This window comes from Eleutherodactylus coqui, chromosome 4 (genome assembly GCF_035609145.1).
Source record: "Eleutherodactylus coqui strain aEleCoq1 chromosome 4, aEleCoq1.hap1, whole genome shotgun sequence".
Taxonomy (NCBI): Eukaryota; Metazoa; Chordata; class Amphibia; order Anura; family Eleutherodactylidae; genus Eleutherodactylus; species Eleutherodactylus coqui.
This window is the reverse complement of record NC_089840.1, coordinates 48,217,430-48,239,756: the sequence shown is the minus strand read 5'-3', so window position 1 is coordinate 48,239,756 and position 22,327 is coordinate 48,217,430. Positions and strand designations below refer to the sequence as shown.

Here is a 22,327-nt window from a genome sequence, read left to right as displayed (position 1 = left end):
TAACCATAACTTGGACATGAGTTCAACCTATGACCTACCTGCGCCAGCAGTACTTGGCTGGTGGATTTGCTTCAGAATGACACAAAAGCTGCAGTGATTCATCACTATTTCTAAGAACATCAATATTCACTGTCTGAGGAGCAACTTAATAAAAAAAAAAGACAAAAGCACATAAACAAATCAATCTACAGTATAATCAGATAGGAAGAAAATTAACAAGTACAAAATTATATAGACAAAATATTTCCTATTTCCCGGGTCAGCTGTACAATTTCTATCTGTTCATCTATTAATTTAATGTGCATGGGGAAAGTTTCTCTCTCTCCCTAGAGGTCTCATGTCAGGAGGCTCATGGATCAGACATGTTAGCCTCTGATCTCCTGAGAATAAAGAAAATCTATCAGCAATATTATAGTAGTTATATTCTTGTACTTAGGGGGCATTATTATAATACTTATATTCTTGTACATAGGGGGCAGTATTATAGTAGTTATATTCTTGTACATAGGGGGCATTATTATAATAGTTATATTCTTGTACATAGGAGGCAGTATTATAGTAGTTATATTCTTGTACATAGGAGGCAGTATTATAGTAGTTATACTCTTGTACATAGGGGGCAGTATTATAGTAGTTATATTCTTGTACATAGGAGGCAGTATTATAGTAGTTATATTCTTGTATATACGAGGCAGTATTATAGTAGTTATATTCTTGTACATAGGAGGCAGTATTATAGTAGTTATATTCTTGTACATAGGAGGCAGTATTATAGTAGTTATATTCTTGTACATAGAGAGCAGTATTATAGTAGTTATATTCTTGTACATAGCAGGCAGTATTATAGTAGTTATATTCTTGTATATACGAGGCAGTATTATAGTAGTTATATTCTTGTACATAGGGGGCAGTATTATAGTAGTTATATTCTTGTACATAGGAGGCAGTATTATAGTAGTTATATTCTTGTATATACGAGGCAGTATTATAGTAGTTATATTCTTGTACATAGGAGCAGTATTATAGTAGTTATATTCTTGTACATAGGGGCAGTATTATAGTAGTTATATTCTTGTACATAGGGGCAGTATTATAGTAGTTATATTCTTGTACATAGGGAGCAGTATTATAGTAGTTATATTCTTGTACATAGGGGGCAGTATTATAGTAGTTATATTCTTGTACATGAGGGGCAGTATTATAGTAGTTATATTCTTGTACATAGGGGGCAGTATTATAGTAGTTATATTCTTGTACATAGGGGCAGTATTATAGTAGTTATATTCTTGTACATAGGGAGCAGTATTATAGTAGCTATATTCTTGTACATAGGGGCAGTATTATAGTAGTTCTATTCCTGTATATGGGGGGCAGTATTATAGTAGTTATATTCTTGTACATAGGAGGCACTATTATAGTAGTTATATTCTTGTACATAGGGGGCATTATTATTATAATAGTTATATTCTTGTACATAGGAGGCAGTATTATAGTAGTTATATTCTTGTACATAGGAGGCAGTATTATAGTAGTTATATTCTTGTACATAGGAGGCAGTATTATAGCAGTTATATTCTTGTATATACGAGGCAGTATTATAGTAGTTATATTCTTGTACATAGGGGCAGTATTATAGTAGTTCTATTCTTGTACATAGGAGGCAGTATTATAGTAGTTATATTCTTGTACATAGGGAGCAGTATTATAGTAGCTATATTCTTGTACATAGGGGCAGTATTATAGTAGCTATATTCTTGTACATAGGGGCAGTATTATAGTAGTTCTATTCTTGTATATAGGGGGCAGTATTATAGTAGTTATATTCTTGTACATAGGAGGCAGTATTATAGTAGTTATATTCTTGTACATAGGAGGCAGTATTATAGTAGTTATACTCTTGTACATAGGGGGCAGTATTATAGTAGTTATATTCTTGTACATGGGAGGCAGTATTATAGTAGTTATATTCTTGTATATACGAGGCAGTATTATAGTAGTTATATTCTTGTACATAGGAGGCAGTATTATAGTAGTTATATTCTTGTACATAGGAGGCAGTATTATAGTAGTTATATTCTTGTACATAGAGGGCAGTATTATAGTAGTTATATTCTTGTACATAGCAGGCAGTATTATAGTAGTTATATTCTTGTATATACGAGGCAGTATTATAGTAGTTATATTCTTGTACATAGGGGGCAGTATTATAGTAGTTATATTCTTGTACATAGGAGGCAGTATTATAGTAGTTATATTCTTGTACATAGGAGGCAGTATTATAGTAGTTATATTCTTGTATATACGAGGCAGTATTATAGTAGTTATATTCTTGTACATAGGAGGCAGTATTATAGTAGTTATATTCTTGTACATAGGAGGCAGTATTGTAGTAGTTATATTCTTGTACATAGAGGGCAGTATTATAGTAGTTATATTCTTGTACATAGGAGGCAGTATTATAGTAGTTATATTCTTGTATATACGAGGCAGTATTATAGTAGTTATATTCTTGTACATAGGAGCAGTATTATAGTAGTTATATTCTTGTACATAGGGGCAGTATTATAGTAGTTATATTCTTGTACATAGGGGCAGTATTATAGTAGTTATATTCTTGTACATAGGGAGCAGTATTATAGTAGTTATATTCTTGTACATAGGGGGCAGTATTATAGTAGTTATATTCTTGTACATGAGGGGCAGTATTATAGTAGTTATATTCTTGTACATAGGGGGCAGTATTATAGTAGTTATATTCTTGTACATAGGGGCAGTATTATAGTAGTTATATTCTTGTACATAGGGAGCAGTATTATAGTAGCTATATTCTTGTACATAGGGGCAGTATTATAGTAGTTCTATTCTTGTATATGGGGGGCAGTATTATAGTAGTTATATTCTTGTACATAGGAGGCACTATTATAGTAGTTATATTCTTGTACATAGGGGGCATTATTATAATAGTTATATTCTTGTACATAGGAGGCAGTATTATAGTAGTTATATTCTTGTACATAGGAGGCAGTATTATAGTAGTTATATTCTTGTACATAGGAGGCAGTATTATAGCAGTTATATTCTTGTATATACGAGGCAGTATTATAGTAGTTATATTCTTGTACATAGGGGCAGTATTATAGTAGTTCTATTCTTGTACATAGGAGGCAGTATTATAGTAGTTATATTCTTGTACATAGGGAGCAGTATTATAGTAGCTATATTCTTGTACATAGGGGCAGTATTATAGTAGCTATATTCTTGTACATAGGGGCAGTATTATAGTAGTTCTATTCTTGTATATAGGGGGCAGTATTATAGTAGTTATATTCTTGTACATAGGAGGCACTATTATATTAGTTATATCCTTATATATAGAGGGCAGTATTATAGTAGTTATATTCTTGTACATAGGGGGCAGTATTATAGTAATTATAGTCTTGTACACAGGGGCAATATTACAGTAGTTATATTCTTGTACATAGGGGGCAGTATTAAAGCAGTTATATTCTTGTACATAGGGGCAGTATTATAGTAGGTATATTCGTGTATATAGGAGCAGTATTATAGTGGTTATATTCCTATATATAGAGGGCAGTATTATAGTAGTTATAGTCTTGTACATAGGGGCAATATTATAGTAGTTATATTCTTGTATATAGTGGGTAATATTATAGTAGTTATATTCTTGTACATAGGGGGCAGTATTATAGTAGTTATAGTCTTGTACATAGGGAGCAGTATTATAGTAGCTATATTCTTATACATAGGGAGCAGTATTATAGTAGCTATATTCTTGTACATATGAGCAGTATTATAGTAGTTATATTCTTGTACATAGGGGGCAGTATTATAGTAGTTATATTCTTGCACATAGAGGGCAATATTATAGTAGTTATATTCTTACATAGTAACATAGTAACATAGTATGTAAGGCCGAATGAAGACATTGCCCATCTAGTCCAGCCTGTCTATCCTACTGTGTTGATCCAGAGGAAGGCAAAAAACCCCAAGGCCAGAAGTCAATTAGCCCTTTTGGGGAAAAAATTCCTTCCCGACTCCCTAATGGCAATCAGACTGTTCCCTGGATCAACCCCTAATAGTTCCTACCTGCCTATATACCAGGATTGACACTTAACCTAATATTTATATCCTGTAATATCCTTCCTCTCCAGAAAGACATCAAGTCCCCTTTTAAACTCCTCTATGGATTTTGCCATCACCACTTCCTCCGGTAGAGAGTTCCACAGTCTAACTGCTCTTACAGTAAAGAACCCCTTTCTGTGTTGGTGATGAAACCTACTTTCCTCTAATCGTAGCGGATGTCCTCTTGTTACCGTCGTGGTCCTGGGTGTAAACAGATCGCGGGAGAGATCCATGTGTTGTCCCCTCATGTACTTATACATGGTTATTTGGTCGCCTCTTAACCTTCTTTTCTCTAGAGTAAATAGTCCCAATTTTGATAGCCTCTCTGGGTATTCCAGTCCCGTCATTCCATGTATTAGTTTAGTCGCTCTTCTTTGAACCCCCTCAAGCACTGTGACATCTTTCCTGAGCACCGGTGTCCAGAATTGTACGCAGTATTCCATGTGAGGTCTGACAAGTGCCTTATATAATGGGAGGATACCTTGTACATAGGGGCAGTATTATAGTAGGTTTATTCGGGTATATAGGGGCAGTATTATAGTGGTTATATTCTTATAGATAGAGGGCAGTATTATAGTAGTTATATTCTTATACATAGGGGCAGTATTATTGTAGTTATATTCTTATACATAGGAGGCAGTATTATAGTAGTTATATTCTTGTACATAGTGGGCAGTATTATAGTAGCTATATTCTTGTACAAAGGGGGCAGTATTATAGTAGTTATATTCTTGTATGTAGGAGGCAGTATTATAGTAGTATATTCTTGTACATTGAGGGCAGTATTATAGTAGTTATATTCTTGTACATAGGGTGCAGTATTATAGTAGTTATATTCTTGTTCATATCGGGCAGTAATATAGTAGTTAAATTCTTGTACATATGGGGCAGTATTATAGTAGTTAAATTCTTGTACATAGGGGGCAGTATTATAGTAGTTATATTCTTGTACACAGGGGCAGTATTATAGTAATTATATTTGTGTACATAGGGGGCAGTATTATAGTGGTTATATTATACATAGGGGCAGTATTATAGTAGGTATGTTGCTATATATAGGGGGCAGTATTATAGTAGTTCTATCCTTGTACATAGGAGGCAGTATTATAGTAGTTATATTCGTGTACTTAGGGGGCAATATTATAGTGGTTATATTCTTATACATAGGGGGCAGTATTATAGTAACTATATTCTTGTACATAGGAGACCCTACTATAGTAGCTATATTCTTGTACATAGGAGGCAGCAGTACTATAGTAGTTACATTCTTGAATATAGAGGGCAGTATTATAATAGTTATATTCTTGTACATAGGGGGCAGTATTATAGTAGTTATATTCTTGTACATAGAGGGAAGTACTATAGTAGTTGTATTCTTGTCCGGCTACCTAGATCTCTGGCAAAATATATTACTGAAGGGAATTGTACTGATAATGATGATAAACAAAAGTTGTTCTCTGCATTACACAGTCCTTACTTACAGTGAATATTCCGTATTGTGACTGTCCTCTCGGTTTGGATGTCAGACATTGCGTCTTCTTGTAAGACTATGCAGGTCACATTGATACCGTTTATTTTCCACTCTGGTATCATTTTCAGTACACTTTGAGTGGTCACTGTGCCATTTTCATGTCTTGTTTCGCTTTCTTCTACACTATATGCCAGATCTCCTGTCCTCCAGTCAATTGCCGCAGGTGGTTTGGCTGCTCTGGCAATACAAATTCCCACAGTTTCCTCCAGACAACCAACCATTACTGGATCCAGTTCAGGAACAACATGGATGATCGGAAAGACTTTAAAAGTGAAGATAAAGGATGATGAGCATGAAATGTTAGGCCCCAAGTACAGGTTGTGTTACACAGATCCATGAAATGGTGCCCATACAAATCTTTGAACTTCTCCTGCTCCTGCCCTGGCTACACAGGCAAACAGGATTTATTAACCCTTTTTGTGACCCACCAATTGCTTGTATATTTTAAACACCAGCTGAACTGATGAAGGGGTTTTCCCAGAAATACATTTTCATAAGTTCATCATGTACTTTATTAAATAAAAGAAGCTTTTCCACACCTTTGGTCACTTCCTACTTGCTTCAAGCTGGAGTGTTGCGCCTTCCCCACTGCCAGTTTTTAGTCCTCACCTCTTACAAATCTAAGGGCTCTTACAATAACTCTAGTTTTCGTGATACATAGCTCCAATCCTACACAGAGTTAAATAATGAACCTCTAGTTGTCTATAGACTCCACAAGGGGGATGATTAACACACATCAGAATATGCTCATGTATTGATTTTGTGCATAAATACACAGGTTTTTGCTGATTTCATTGGGCTTCTACGGTATGTAATATGCACCAAGATAGGACATACTACATATTTTTTCACATGATTGTTCATCTCGTGAAAAAATACGCTCCGGTGAGTGAACCCATTGAAATTAATGGGCTCTGATCATTGTGTACTACACATTTAAAAACTGTGTTTGCAATACATGGTGCAAATACGCTGTGTGAACCAGCCCTTCGAGTCCTTTTTTTTAACTCAGTGTTATTAAAACAGTTGACCAAACAGAATCTGCCAAATATGTTCAACATCACCCAAGTAATGTAAGTAGAAGTCCTTTACAAGGCAATGGGTATATACAGTCCTGCACAATTTAACAAGCAAAGAGTCTGTCGGGTACAGAGACTTCCATTGGCATCTTGGTTACCTACCCAAATTAAGCATCCAATAATGGGGCCTGTGGTATTAGTGGTGTTAAAGTAGAGTTGCACCACACTTTACATACCTTCTCAAAATTTTCAGGAAAGTTTCTGTTCTTATATACAACTTGTTCATACATCAGAGTAGTGTTTACTATATTTTGCTTTCTCATAATTGAAGGTACTCTAGGCGCCATCCACTTTAAGGCAATAACTTTATGGAGAAAGAAAAAGGGTACTTCTTTAAAAAATCCTTTGATAGTGTGCCCAGGCCGCCCTTCAACACACCTCAGGAGTGCCCGGGATTGGCATTTCTAGCGCATCACTTCCTCCCAAATGCTGCCTTACCTGGGCATTACCACATCCAAGGCATAAAATCCACCCTTTGTTTGGGCCACCTATAGCAACCTTGTGTGAAAGCCTTCCCATATGATGTATGCGAATATGAGTCAAGTAGCTGTGATGGAAGATGTACAATTAAACCATTTTATTATTAGCCGTTAGTGAAATGTGAAGATGTGACTCCATTGCTTTTTGGAAGCTGTACACTGATACCTTGGGTTAAGAGTGCCTCAGCTTACAAGCTTTTTGACTTGAGAGCAGGCTCTCTTCCGAATTTTAGCTCTTATTTAAGAGCAAAAGCTTGGCTTAAGAGCCTTGCTCTCAATGGGGCTGCGGCTGCTGCCAGTGGCCCCATTGAAAGCAATGGCCTGCCAGCAACCCCTGCAGTGATTTTCGGGGAAGGGCTTTAAATATAAGCCCTTCCCTGAAAATCTTCCCTTTCTGTAGTAAAAAATAAAAAAAATATATACTCAACTGTTTGCCGCTGCCTGGAATCAGGTGTGTGTAGCCATTGCTTGCTCTCCCTGCATTTTTAATCCCTGCCTACTGAAAAGCTTCAGAGCGGTGCAGGGAGAACAAGCAGCGGCTAGATGCTCCTGAGCCTCGGCAGACAGGTGAGTATATATATTTTTTATGTTTTTACTACAGCTAGTGTGTGGGTCCCGGTGTCCTATTGCTTTCAATGGAGCAACGCCATTCCCATTTAAATCAGTGGGAGAGCTTCACAATCTGGAACGGATTAATGGCTTTTCCATTAATTTCAATGGGAAAAATTGATTTGACTTACAAGCGTTTTGGGTTAAGAGCTCCGTCATGGAACAAATTAAACTCTTAACCCAAGGCACCACTGTATTCCGTAAGATATGGGAAAATCTGACCCCACTTATTCACAGCAGTCAGGGGCAAAGAAGCCAATCAAGGATTGGTAGGGTGAGTATATAACTCAGAAATACATCCTCTAGGACCCTGACTTCTCGATATACCTATAAGGGAGTATGAGGAAAGTAATAGACTGGCCACCCCATATTGATTGTTCAGTGCACGCCTTAATTGTAGAAATTTATAGAAAGCAGTTCTATGAATATCGCACAAGTTACGTATATTTTCAATTCATATAAATACAATAGGATAAGGTAGAAAAAAAACTGTGCTACTTAGCAGTTTTGGATAACAAAAAAAAATATAGCTCTATTGATGGTAGCGATAAAAAAAAAAACTTGTATGTCAGCAGGACTCCTCTAAATCCCGGTTCGTCATTAGTGAGCCAGAGCAGGTCCTTCCAAATCCAGGGCACCGCCATGGGTACTGCTATGTGCCCCAAACAAGCACAAACCAATGTACTGATACAAGAGGACAGGTAGAAGCACCACATCCAGCCACAGGCAGACTTTTTTCTACCTTATCCTATTGTGTTGATGACTGAGGTCATTGTTACCTGTGGGCTTTTCCCCAGACGCTTTCCCTATGGATTAGGAATCCTGATCCTTTGGATATACTTGTAAGGCTTCCCTGGACTGACGGTGTGGGTCTGTCATCGGACGGGTGTTCCACACCAGGTAAGTCCCATCCTGTAATACTTATATACCTATACACCATCCTATAGTAATCTTCACTATAGAATCCATATGACTGAAGCGCTAGTCCGCTGATCTATATATTGATTCATATAAATGTCTCACGCCTGTAACCCCATGATTTATCCACATGCGAATCTTGGTACACCGAAAGATTATTCCATAGTGGAGTGTCAGCTTTTATATGCTTAAATTGTACCACAGTTTTAGCTTGCTGCCAAACGTGTCTGGCTAGTTTGTGTAGCAGAAGTATCAGCTTCAGAGGCATTCAGTGTTTTTCTAACACTGGCCACAAAGTATTTAACTGCAAGGCATGTAGTAAATGACGCTCAGTATTAGGAAGTCCATCATCAGCTATCCATGTAGAATATACCTAAGCAGCCCAATTAAACAGCAGGGAAACATATCTGATAAGGAGGCCCAAGCTTGATCCTTTGGGCGTTGTAAAATACATAGTTTAAGCTTAGATCTGCCATGTCCCCAAATAAAGGGATGCAATAAAAATGTAAGTAAATTGAAAAAGGAATGATGGACAAGTAGGTCACATGTTCTAAAGCATATAAGAACTCAGGGAGGACTAACATTTTAACTAAATTAATTCTGCTTGCTACAGAAAGTGTTAGTAGCTTCCAAGTCCAAAATATTTATTTTTAAAATATGAGATGAGGGTATAAATATAGATATCATGAGACAGGGAGGCATCCCATGAAATTATGATACCTAGACATTTATAGGAGGAAACTATTTTAAGACATAGAAATGAATCCCCCAATACACCTCATGTATGAGATAGGAGCATAAAGTAGGATTTCTACCAGTTTACCAATAATCCTAAAAAGTCCCCAAATATATTCATTATGTTTACAGCACGAGGAAGTGATTTGTTTGAAGAATTCAAAAATAAGACAAGATCATCCACATATAATCCTATATGATTCTCTCTTGGGCCTAACTTAATATCCTGATCTTTACGGATCTTGAGAGCCAAGGGCTCAATCACCAATAGGAACAGCAGTGGCAACAATGGGCAACCCTGCTGTGTCCTATGCTGAAGCTGAAAGGGTGCAGATAGCATTCCACTGATCAGTATACTAACATTAGGGGATTTATATAGAATTGAAATCTATTTTTTAAAGAGGTTTCAGGACTAGAGATGAGCGAGCACCAAAATGCTCGGGTGCTCGTTGCTCGAGTCGAACTTTCCGCGATGCTCGAGGGTTCGTTTCGAGTAACGAACCCCATTGAAGTCAATGGGCGAATCGAGCATTTTTGTATGGGGCCGATGCTCCGCATAGCTGATGACTTGTGAAACTCTGGAAAACATCTGAAAGTCATGGAAACACCACAAAAACGGATAGGGAAGGGCAGGGGCAACATGCATGGCTGCATCTGAGGCTCCCAGGTCCCACTATTAAGCCACAATGGGGGCATGAGTCTGGCATCACCCCCTTAACAATTTTTACTTCGGTCAAACCCTCATTAGCAAGGCACACCTTAGCTAAGCACCACACTACCTGCAACCAAGGACAATCACTGCCTGCGGGTGACACCGCTGCCTCTTCTCCTGGGTTACATGCTGCCCAATCCCCTGCACGACCCTGCGTCCACAGCGCACACAATAGTGTCCCTGCGCAGCCTTCAGCTGCCCTCATGCCACACACTGGCCTCATAGCCACACCACCCTCATGTCAAGTGCGTCTGCAATGAGGAGGAACCGGAGACACACACTGCAGAGGGTTGGCAGGGCCAGGCAGCGACCCTCTTTGAAAGGGGGGGCCATAGCCCACAATGCTCTTGAGAATCGATGCTAAATTGACGTACGATCATCATTCCAATCCCGTGCCACCTCCGTCGCAAAATTGTCAGGAGCCGCAAACGTGGGCATAAAGGGGACTCAGGTGCCAGCACTTCTACACATCTCCACAATGCAGCAATACTCTGTGTGGGAAGCACGTGAGCGAGCCCAGGGTCAGGCTCAGTTCCAGCCTCCATCTTGTGTGACCCAAGGTGCCGCGAGTGACATAGCAATGGGAAATCCATGTGTCCACACACTATTCATTCTGTGTAGGTGTCGGATATCTCAATTGATAACGCAAGGGGAAAGCCATCTGCACTCTGCACCCTACCCAAGTCAGTCAGTGTATTTGTGCCAGACAGGTAAAACACTGCTATGGGAAGTCTGTGTGCACCCACAGCATAGGCGAGTCCAAGGAACCCAAAGGCTGTATTAAATATGAAGAAATCACAGTGCCCAAACATGGCAGACTTTCACTGCGCCGAGGACATAGGCCTCGGCACACACCCTCAGCTATCTTGGGCATAGAGCGGACTCCAATGCTAGTACAGCTATGAACATCTCATGAATGCAGTAACGCTCCTCTTGTTTTGCCCAAACCAGTGCCGCGGATAACTGTGGTAACACAAGAGAAAATACATGCTGCCCAGTGCTGATCCCATGACCCCAAGCTGGAGGAGGAGGTGGCATTACAAGGCCAAGAAACCATGACCAGGACCAGCTATAGTCTGTGTGGGAAGTATGTGAGTGGGCCCTGGGTCAGGCTCGGTCCCAGCAAACACCTTGTGTGACCCAAGGTGCCGCGAGTGACATAGCAATGGGAAATCCATGTGTCCACACAGTATTCATTCTGTGTAGGTGTCGGATACCTCAAATCGACAACGCAAGGGGAAAGCCATCTGCACTCTGCACCCTACCCAAGTCAGTCAGTGTATTTGTGCCAGACAGGTAAAAGACCGCTATGGGAAGTCTGTGTGCACCCACAGCATAGGCAAGTCCAAGGAACCCAAAGACAGTATTAAATATGAAGAAATCACAGTGCCCAAACATGGCAGACTTTCACTGCGCCGAGGACATAGGCCTCGGCACAAACCCTCAGCAATCGCGGGCATAGAGCAGACTCCGATGCTAGCGCAGCTGTGAACATCTCATGAATGCAGTAACGCTCCTCTTGTTTGCCCCAAACCAGTGTCTCAGATAACTGTGATAACACGGGAAAAAATACATGTTGCCCAGTGCTGATACCATGACCCCAAACTGGAGGAGGAGGTGGAATTACAAGGCCAAGAAACCATGACCAGGACCCGCTACAGTCTGTGTGGGAAGTATGTGAGCGGGCCCAGGGTCAGGCTCGGTCCCAGCCTCCACCTTGTGTGACCCAAGGTACCCTGAGTTGCATAGCAATGGGAAATCCATGTGTCCCCACACAGATAGCTCATCACTGCAAGGGGAAGTCTTTGAGTTTCTTGGGCTCTCCTATGCTGTCAGTGCACAAAGGTGGTATTACACAGGAAGAAATCAGAGTGCCCAACCATGGGAGAGTTTCACCCCGCCAACGACCTTGGCCTCGGCCCACAATTCAGACCTAGTCAGTCAGTGTATTTGTGCCAGATAGGTAAAACACCGCGATGGGAAGACTTAGTGTACCAATAGTATAGACAGACCCCTGTAACATTCCTGTAGCAAAGGTATAAACAGACCCCAGTGACATTTCTGTAGCAGAAGTATAGGCAGACCCCTGTAACATTTCTGTAGCAAAGGTATAGGCGGAGACCAGTAACATTTCTGTAGTAGAAGTATAGGCAGACCCCTGTAACATTTCTGCAGCAGAAGTATAGGCAGACCCCAGTAACATTTCTGTAGTAACAGTATAGACAGACCCCTGTAACATTTCTCTAGCAGAAGTATAGGCAGCCCCCTGTAACATTTCTGTAGCAGAGGTATAGGCAGACCCCGGTAACATTTCTGTAGTAACAATATAGAAAGACCCCAGTAACATTTCTGTAGCAGAAGTATAGACAGACCCCTGTAACATTTCTGTAGTTGAAGTTTAGGCAGACCCCAGTAACATTTATGTAGCAGAAGTATAGGCACACCCCAGTAACATTTCTGTAGCAAAGGTATAGGCAGACCCCTGTAACATTTCTGTAGCAGAAGTATAGGCAGACCCCAGTAACATTTCTGTAGCAAAGGTATAGGCAGTCCCCTGTAACATTTCTATAGTAAACGTAAAGACAGACCCCAGTAACATTTCTGTAGTAAAAGTATAGGCAGACCCCTGTAACATTTCTGTAGCAGAAGTATAGTCAGACCCCAGTAAAATTTCTGTAGTAAGTATAGGCGAACCCCTGAAACATTGGTGTACCATGAGTGTAGGCAAAGGCCGGAAAAATTAGTTAGATAACAGTATAGGCGAGGGCCAGAAAAATTAGTGTACCAAGAGTACAAATGTACCTCTGAAAAATTGCTCAACCGAGAGGGCAGGTGAAACCCATAAATATTTTTTAAAGATACGGCTCGCTGTTGCTTAATTTGTAACAGAGCCTGGAGGCAGCCCTGTTAAAAAAAATTGGTTTATGTTAAAGTATCAATACTTTTGAAACTTTGAAAAATTGTAAAAAAAATTGTAAGCAGAGGCTTTTGGGCCGCAGAAAAATTGGCAGTTCAGCGTGAGGACATGATGTTTCAGGAGGAGCAGGAGGAGGAGGAGGACTAATATCAGAGAGAGATTGACAAAGCAAATTCCCCCTTTTTTTTGGTAATAGAGAATGCTTTTTTCTGCGGTTGCAGCGAAAAGAATCTTTAGGTTCCGCTGCTCTCCGCTGGTGGAGAAGAGAAATCTGGGGAAATCCAGGCTTTGTTCATCTTTATGAGTGTAAGCATGTCAGCACTGGCAGTTGACAGGCGGGTACGCTTATCCGTGATGATTCCCCCAGCTGCACTAAACACCCTCTCTTACAAGATGCTAGCGGCAGAGCAAGCCAGCACCTCCAGGGTGTACAGCGCAAGTTCGTGCCACGTGTCCAGCTTTGACACCCAGTAGTTGTATGGAGCAGAGGCATCACGGAGGACAATGGTACGATCGGCTACGTACCCCCCCACCATCTTTTTACAGTGCTCCCTCCGACTCAGCCTTGACTGGGGAGTGGTGACACAGTCTTGCTGGGGAGCCATAAAGCTCACAAAGGCCTTGGACAGTGTTCCCCTGCCTGCACTGAACATGCTGCCTGATCTCCTCTGCTACTTGGCCCTCAGAACTGCGCCTTCTGCCACTAGCACTGTCAGATGGGAAGTTTAACATCCCTTTTTCCACCAGGGCCCTGTGGTATTGCATCACTCTCGTACCCCTTTCCTCTTTGGGAATGAGAGTTGAAAGGTTCTCCTTATACCGTTGGTCGAGAAGAGTGTACACCCAGTAATCCGTGTTGGCCAGAATGCGTCTAACGCGAGGGTCACGAGAAAGGCAGCCTAACATGAAGTCAGCCATGTGTGCCAGGGTACCAGTACGCAAGACATAACTGTCCTCACTAGGAAGATGACTTTCAGGATCCTCCTCCTCCTCCTACACAGCCCATACACGCTGAACAGATGAGAGGCAAGCAGCATGGGTACCCTCTGCAGTGTGCCCAGCTGTCTCTTCCCCCTCCTCCTCCAGCTCCTCCCCCTCCTCCTCCTCCTCCTCCTCCAAAACACGCTGAGATATAGACATGAGGGTGGTCTGGCTATCAAGCGACATACTCTCATCCCCCGTCTCCTGTTCCAACCGCAAAGCCTCAGCCTTTATGCTTTGCAGCGAACTTCTCAGCAGGTATAGCAGCGGGATGGTAACGCTAATGATTGCAGCATCGCCACTCACCATCTGGGTAGACTCCTCAAAGGTTCCAAGGACCTGGCAGATATCTGCCATCCAGGCTCACTCCTTGGTAAAGAATTGAGGAGGCTGACTACCACTACGCCGCCCATGTTGGAGTTGGTATTCCGCTATTGCTCTACGCTGCTCATACAGCTTGGCCAACATGTGCAGCATAGAATTCCACCGTGTGGGCACGTCGCACAGCAGTCGGTGCTCTGGCAGATTAAACCGATGTTGCAGGGTCCGCAGGGTGGCAGCGTCCGTGGTGGACTTGCGGAAATATGTGCAGATGCGGCGTACCTTGCCGAGCAGGTCAGACAAGTGTGGGTAGTTTTTCTGAAACCTCTGAACCGCCAAATTGAAGACGTGGGCCAGGCATGGCACATGTGAGAGGCTGCCGAGCTGCAGAGCCGCCACCAGGTTACGGCCATTGTCACACACGACCATGCCCGGTTGGAGGCTCAACGGCGAAAGTCAGAGGTCGGTCTGCTGTGTCAGACCCTGCAACAGTTCAGGGGCCGTGTGCCTCTTTTCACCTAAGCTGATTAGTTTCAGCACGGCCTGCTGACGCTTGCCCACCGCTGTGCTGCCGTGCGATACTAACTGCTGGCGACTTGCTGCTCACACTTCTTAATTGCGAGGTAGAGGTTGCGTAGATGGAGGAGGAGGTGGCATAAACCGCCGCAGATATCAGCACTGAGGTAGGCCCCGCTATTCTGGGCGTGGGTTGGACGTGAGCGGTCCCAGGCTCTGACTCGGTCCCAGCCTCCATCAAATTCACCCAATGTGCCGTCAGGGAGATATAGCGGCCCTGCCCGCCAGTACTTGTCCACGTGTCTATGGTTAAGTGGACCTTCCCAGTAACCGTGTTGGTGAGGGCACGTATAATGTTGCGGGAGACGTGCTGGTGCAGGGCTGGGACGGCACACCGGGAAAAATAGTGGCGACTGGGGATCGAGTAGCGCAGGACCGCCGCCACCATCATGCTTTTGAAAGCCTCTGCTTTCACAAGCCTGTATGGCAGCATCTCCAGGCTGATTAATTTGGCAATGTGCACGTTTAAAGCTTGTGTATGCGGGTGCATGGTGGCGTACTTGCGCTTTCGCTCCAAGGCTTGTGTTAGCGACAGCTGAACGCTGCGCTGAGAGACATTGCTGGATGGGGTGTGGGACAGTGAAGGTGAGGGTGTGGGTGCAGGCCGGGAAGCGCTTGTGCCTGTGTCCTGAGAGGGGGAGTGGATCTGTGTGGCAGGTTGGGGCACAGGGGAAGAGGCAGTGGTGTGACCCGCAGGCAGTGAACGGCCTTTGTCCCACCTTGTAGGGTGTTTGGCCATCATATGCCTGCGCATGGTGGTGGTGGTGATGATGATGCTGGTAGTGGTGGCTCCCTGGCTGATCTTGGTGTGACATAGGTTGCCCACCACTGTTTGTCGGTCGTCCACGCTCTCACTGAAAAATATCCACATCTTTGAACACCTAGCCCTCTGCACGGAGGCTTGCCGCGACGGGGTGCTTTGGGAAACAGTTGGGGGATTCTTCGCTCTGGCCCTGCCTCTACCCCTGGGCACTCCACTGCCTCTTCCAACCTGTCCTGCTGCTGCACTTGCCTCCCCCTCTGAAGCCCTGTACTCAGTAGGCTTAGAAAACCAGGTGGGGTCAGTCACTTCATCGTCCAGCTGCTCTTCCTCCGAATCCTCTGTACCCTCCTCCCTCGTCTTACTGCCCTTACTACTACCTCACTGACAGACAACTGTGTCTCATTATCATCATCCTCCTTCCCCACTGAAAGCCCTTGAGACAGTTGCCGGAAGTCCCCAGCCTCATCACCCGGACTCCGGGAACTTTCCAAAGGTTGGGCATTGGTCACGACAAATTCCTCAGGTGAGAGACAAACCATTTTTTCCCACTCATGGCAGGGACCCGAGAACAGTTCCTGGGAGTCTGCCTGCTCAGAATATGTCGTTTTCATGGAGTGAGGTAGCTGGGAGGAAGGAGGAGCAGCAGCCAGAGGATTCAGAGTAGCAGTCCCTAAGCCAGGAGTAGTGGACTGCATGGTCAATACATTGCTGGATGCATTTTCTGCCATCCACGACAGGACCTGCTCACACCGCTCTGTTTGTAATAAAGGTCTACCATGTGGACCCATAAATTGTACTATGAAGCTGGGGACTCCAGAAACTTTCCTCTCTCCTAATCCCGCAGCAGCCGGCTGTGATTCACCTGGACCAGGAACTCAGCCTGTGTCCACACCCTCACTTGGACGTCCGTGCCACGTCCTCGACCCCTACCCCTACCCCTCATCATGGTGGATTACGAATAGAGCAGGGGCCAAATAAATTACCCCACTGTACAGCACTGACAACTGGGCCTTAATTCACCGCACACAGGGACTTGTAGATAGCGGAGGCTCTATGCTGTGACTAGAAATAAGTAACCCGCTGTCTTGCGCTGATACCTAGGGGTAATTTACTGCTCGCAGAGACTTGTAGATAATAGAGGCTTTGTGGAGTGGGAGAAGACTCTAAAGCCAGTGGATAGTGCTGGTAACTGCGGCGATCTCAACCCCACCAACGGAAATGGTATTGTGAGACGCTCTGCACAGCGGCTGAGCTGAAATACTTTGCAGTGGCCCCGGTAATATTACGGTACTGTTTTGCGGTAAGACCGCTGTCTAATTCACTGCAGAGACAGAACGGTATAAATAAGTTTGTTGGCAGCAGGCTAGGAATTATTTGCATGCACTTTCACGGTGAGAGCGGTATTTTACTGCACAATCCAGCCAGAAAAAATATGACAAAAGGCTGCAAACAGGCCTAACTGCGTAATACAAAAATGGAAGCACTACTACTCCCAGCAGGCACCAAGTAAAATGCACACGGTGAGATGTAGCCCTAAGAAGGAGCTTTTGGTTTTTTGCACAGAGGATACGGACTGTATAGTGTATTTAACTTAGCTTTCCCTCTAGATATGGCTGTGGCCCAACGCTCTGCGTCTAATTCACTGCAGACACAGAACGGTATAAATAAGTATGGAATTATTTGCATGCACTTTCACGGTGAGAGCAGTATTTTACTGCACACTCCAGCCAGAAAAAATATGATGAAAGGCTGCAAACAGGCTTAGCTGCGTAATACAAAAATGGTAGCACTACAACTCCCAGCACAATTGGCCTGCACAGCCCGAGATGGAAAAAAAAAATTCTGCAAAACTGCTCCCTGCAGTCACAAGAGTAATGCAAACGGTCAGATGTGGCCCTAAGAAGGACCGTTGGGGTTATTATAGACAGCATCCTACACTAACACTTTCCCTATAGCAGGAACAGCACTCTCCCTAATCTCTCCCAGTGTGTGTCTGAGGCGAGCAGCGGGCGGGACCGCTTTAAATACTTGGCGGTCACTTGATCTCACCAGCCACTCAGTGCTGTGGGGTGGGATAGGGCTGGCACGTCACAGGAGGAAGTTATAATGCCTTCCCTGCATGTCTATTGGCTAGAAAATGGCGCTAAACATGCAGGGAAGGAAATGGAATTGACTCGAGTACCGCGTGGTGCTCGCCTCGAGTAACGAGCATCTCGAGTACCCTAATACTCGAACGAGCATCAAGCTCGGACGAATGTGCTTGCTCATCTCTATTGAGAACCTAAATTGTTTTAATAGCGCCCTTAGGGTGACTACCCACTACAGTTTTTTTTCCCCCTGCGAAATTCGCAGCATTTTTTTTCTGCAAGGTTAACATTACAAGTCCCATAGACCCCTGCAGAAAAAAAAATGCAGCGAATTTCGCAGGAAAAAAAAAACTGTAGTGGGTAGTCACCCTTAAAGGGGTTGTCCGGCCATAGCAAGTGTATGTATATATATTAACCCCGCCGGGGGTCGGGGTGCTGACAGCTAGTCAGGATTGGGATGCTGACAACTAGTCGCCGCCGGGGTGCTGACAACTAGTCGCCACCGGGGTTGGGGTGCTGACAGCTAGTCGGGATTGGGATGCTGACGACTAGTCGCCGTCGGGGATGCTTACAACTAGTCGATGCCGGGGGTGCTGACAACTAGTCGCCGCCGAGGGTCGAGGTGCTGACAACTAGTCGGGGTTGGGATGCTAACAACTAGTCGCCGCCAGGGGTCGGGGTGCTGATAACTAGTCAGGGTTAGGATGCTGACAACTAGTTGGGGTTGGGGTGCTGACAAGTAGTCGCCGCCAGGTTCGGGGTGCTGACAACTAATCGTCGCCGAGGGTCGGGGTGCTGACAACTAGTCGTCGCCGGGGGTCGGGGTGCTGACAACTAGTCGTCGCCGGGGGTCGGGGTGCTGACAACTAGTCGTCGCCGGGGGTCGGGGTGCTGACAACTAGTCGTCGCCGGGGGTCGGGGTGCTGACAACTAGTCGTCGCCGGGGGTCGGGGTGCTGACAACTAGTCGTCGCCGGGGGTCGGGGTGCTGACAACTAGTCGCCGCCCGGGGTCGGGGTGCTGACAACTGGTCGCCGCCCGGGGAGGGGTGCTGACAACTAGTCACCACCAGGGGAGGGGTGCTGACAACTAGTCACCACCAGGGGAGGAGTGCTGACAACTAGTCACCACCAGGGGAGGAGTGCTGACAACTAGTCACCACCAGGGGAGGAGTGCTGACAACTAGTCACCACCAGGGGAGGGGTGCTGACAACTAGCCGCCGCCGGGAGAGATTTGCTGACAACTACACTAGCAACATTACACTAGTGGTGGTGGTGATGGTGCTGACACATTATAGAAGCGGGGGGGGGGGGTGGGGGGGTAGGGGGTGCAGTCACTTTACATCAGTGTAACACTACTGTAACACAAGCGGATAGCCTTGTTTTACAGTGCCTCTTGCTGCCATCAGGAGTGCGCGCACAGAAGAGGGAGAGCGCAGAGCATTGTGGGAAGGCAGTACAGAGGCTTTGAAAGCTGAATTGAACATCAGATTCTAAAGTAAGAAACTGACATTCCAGCTTATCTGCCTGCCGGTTTGCGCCCCTGTATGCTGTGTGTTTTTTATTGTATTTTTATTTTAAAAAATTTACCCTGTGTGGTCAGGCAACCCCTTTAAGTACAGCGATTCTATAGAATCAAATGCTTTGGCCGCAGCCAAGGCCAAATCCTCCTCTAGCTGCCATCCCACCTGGGTAACCACTTGGAAGTATTGTATGTCCTTACACAAATAAGCACTGAGTCAGTCCTTGTAAAGCTGCAGTAATCCTCGCAAGGGAACTGCAAGCTTCTTATTGCAAGGAATAGTTACTTAAACCTGGAAAAAATGGTGTAAATATCCCACCACTGCCACCACTTTGTCACGGTTTGGATGGATATAGGGGTTTTATGGGTCACCAACCTGTGATGTACTGCACCCAGGGACAGACTGCAGGGTCGACTTAGTTCCAGCTCCCTAGATCCTGCCCTCATGTAAGATGAAGTCCAAATTGCACCCTGCACGGTTTAGCACGCCTCAACACACCTCACCACCACCACTGACAGGTAAGTCAGATTTTGTTGATTTAACCCTTTGCAATCCAATTTTGGATTCAGGGTTTCCTAGGGGTTTTTCTCTTTTTGCCATTATACAATGGCACCTTCTGGTGGTTAGAGCCAGTACTGCGGTATAGGACATGCGGGAGGGGCCCCCTGACAATAGAGCGGCTAGTAACAGAGCAAGAGATTTCTCCCTCACTCTCCCCCACCATTCACCATTCACTTAACATAGCGGCCGTTCAGTACTGAAGGCTGCTATTTACACTGAGCGATCAGCTGATCGTCCATTGTTTATGCTACATAAACGATGGACGATGAGCTGAACACTGATCATTCAGTGTAAATAGCAGCTGTTCAGTATTGAATGGCCGCTGTGTTATGTCAATGAAGAAGGGTGGTGGTAGTACCGTCATTTTGATAGCGTTTATGCGTCCAATCCAGGACAGGGTGGGTTGATCCCATCTTTTCAATTCTGCCTTAATGGATTTAAATAATGGGGGGTAGTTTCACCTGTACAGTGAGGCCAGGCCAGGGGTAAGTTTTATGCCTAAGTAAGTAAGATAGTGGTGGGGGAGCGTGAAACCCGAAGTTGAGGTCAATCAGCATTTTCACTGGACTGGGAACATTAATTGGCAAGCTTGTCTTGTCCCCCTTTGACTAGGGATCAAATACTTCTCTGAGCTGGGGAGCTTTAGTTTCGCAGATGGACTAGAGTACAGGGATCTCAGGGCCGCCATGTATGGACCTCCCACCCCCATCTCGTCCCAGATGGCAAATACGTAGTCCCAAGATAGAAAAGGCATTCAACAGTCTATGTCGAGTGCTAGAAGGAGCAATGGTCAATTTTGGGAACGTGAGATATGAATAAGGTTCAGAATTTTTCTAACGTTGTGAGGGGCTTGGCGTCCAGGTATAAAACCTACTTGGTCTTTGTGGATCAGGGAGGGAAGGAGCTTATTTAACCGGGTGGCAAGGATACTAGTAAATATTTTATAATCCAGATGTTACGATCGTGTGGGCAAACTAAGCACGGGGCCCACACCACCGTGACCAAAGGGCGACTGGGTACGCACGCGGGTTTCTGGCAAACTGACCCTGTTCTACATGGGAGAATGGCATGGCCCTACCTAAGCGGGGACATTGCCCCAATAAGGGCAGCCCAGCGGTCTTTGGATCTGGGCCCTAGCTGATCCTAGGAGCCACGCACCAGAACAGGATGCATTAACATGCCACATGACAAGGACTAAACAACAGTACACACAGAGCCAGAATACACAGCATACAGCAGCCACAATGCAAACACTAGTAACTGATGATAAGCTGAATATAAATACCAGGTACCGGTATTAGATGTGAAAGCTAGCAGGCCACTTCACGGCTCCTGGTTATACTGCTAGTCCCTACACTAACCAGGAGTCCAGCAGAATCGGACACAATTCACACAGCACGCTGCAACAGGACAGGACACAGATCGCAGGTCATACAGCAAGCTAACACAAAACTGATAGAATTCAAACGTACAAATGGACATGAACCACTAAGACACAGATCGCACAGCAAGCTGTAACAGAACAGATACATCCAAACAGTACAAGACCAGCTTCAGACTGACAAGAGCTGGGTTTATATGTGAGCCCAGATCCAGGAGATTGGCTAGCAGGAAGTACCACACCCAGCCAGCTAAATCAATTAACCCTCAGAGTGCTGTGCTGCTGGAAGCACAGTAGTACAATATGCCACAGCAGCACACGTAACACCAGATTTAAGAGAGAAATGGGGTGGTAGTCCTTGGGGTGGTGTGATCTTTAATGGGTTTAGGGATTAGCACTATGTGCGCGTCTAAAAACTCCTCAGGTATTTGTTTTCACGATAATAAGTCATTGTACAGACAAACCAAGGGATCAATAAGGGACTCTGCAAATTTTCGATAATAAAGAGCGCTGAGCCCGTCAGGCCCTGGGGCTTTACCTAATTTTAGTTTTTTTTAATGGTTTCTTCTACTTCCTCCGCTTCAATGGGTTGATTCAGATCAGATTGTTGATTTGGGTCTAGTTGTGGTAGGGAGATCCCTTTCAGGAAGGTGCTGATAGGTGCTTCTGTGGTTTATATTTATAGAGGGAGCTATAGAAGTCTCTGAATGTTTGCACAATTGTGCGGGGGTTTGAGGTGCAGTTCCCATTGCTGGATCAGATAGAATAGACTGTGTTGAGTCTTGCTCTTTGCCGCACCTTTGCAGCCAATAGCTTATCGGGTTTATTAGCTAGCCGGTAATAACGGGCTTGTGTCTACTGAAGGGTCCTCTCAGCCTGGGATGTGTAGAGTAGATTCAGCTGGAGCTTAACGTCTCTTATTTCTTTAATCAGGGCTAGGCTTGGGAGCTGTTCGTTAGCTCGCTCAAGGACATTCAATCGTCTATCCAAGTCTGCTGTTTTCTGAATTTTC

General features: G+C 44.4%; 1 protein-coding gene across 1 annotated transcript in view; it reads right to left on the bottom strand.

Moving 5' to 3' along the window:
• The window catches only part of LOC136625297 (nectin-3-like protein), a 76,918-nt gene that overhangs the window by 15,858 nt on the left and 38,733 nt on the right, over positions 1–22,327 (bottom strand). The window contains exons 4-5 of the mRNA XM_066599385.1: positions 5,625–5,936; positions 39–144 (exon numbers count right to left, since the gene is read on the bottom strand). Coding sequence (XP_066455482.1) covers positions 39–144; positions 5,625–5,936 — 418 coding nt within the window. The remainder of the gene's footprint in view (positions 1–38; positions 145–5,624; positions 5,937–22,327) is intronic.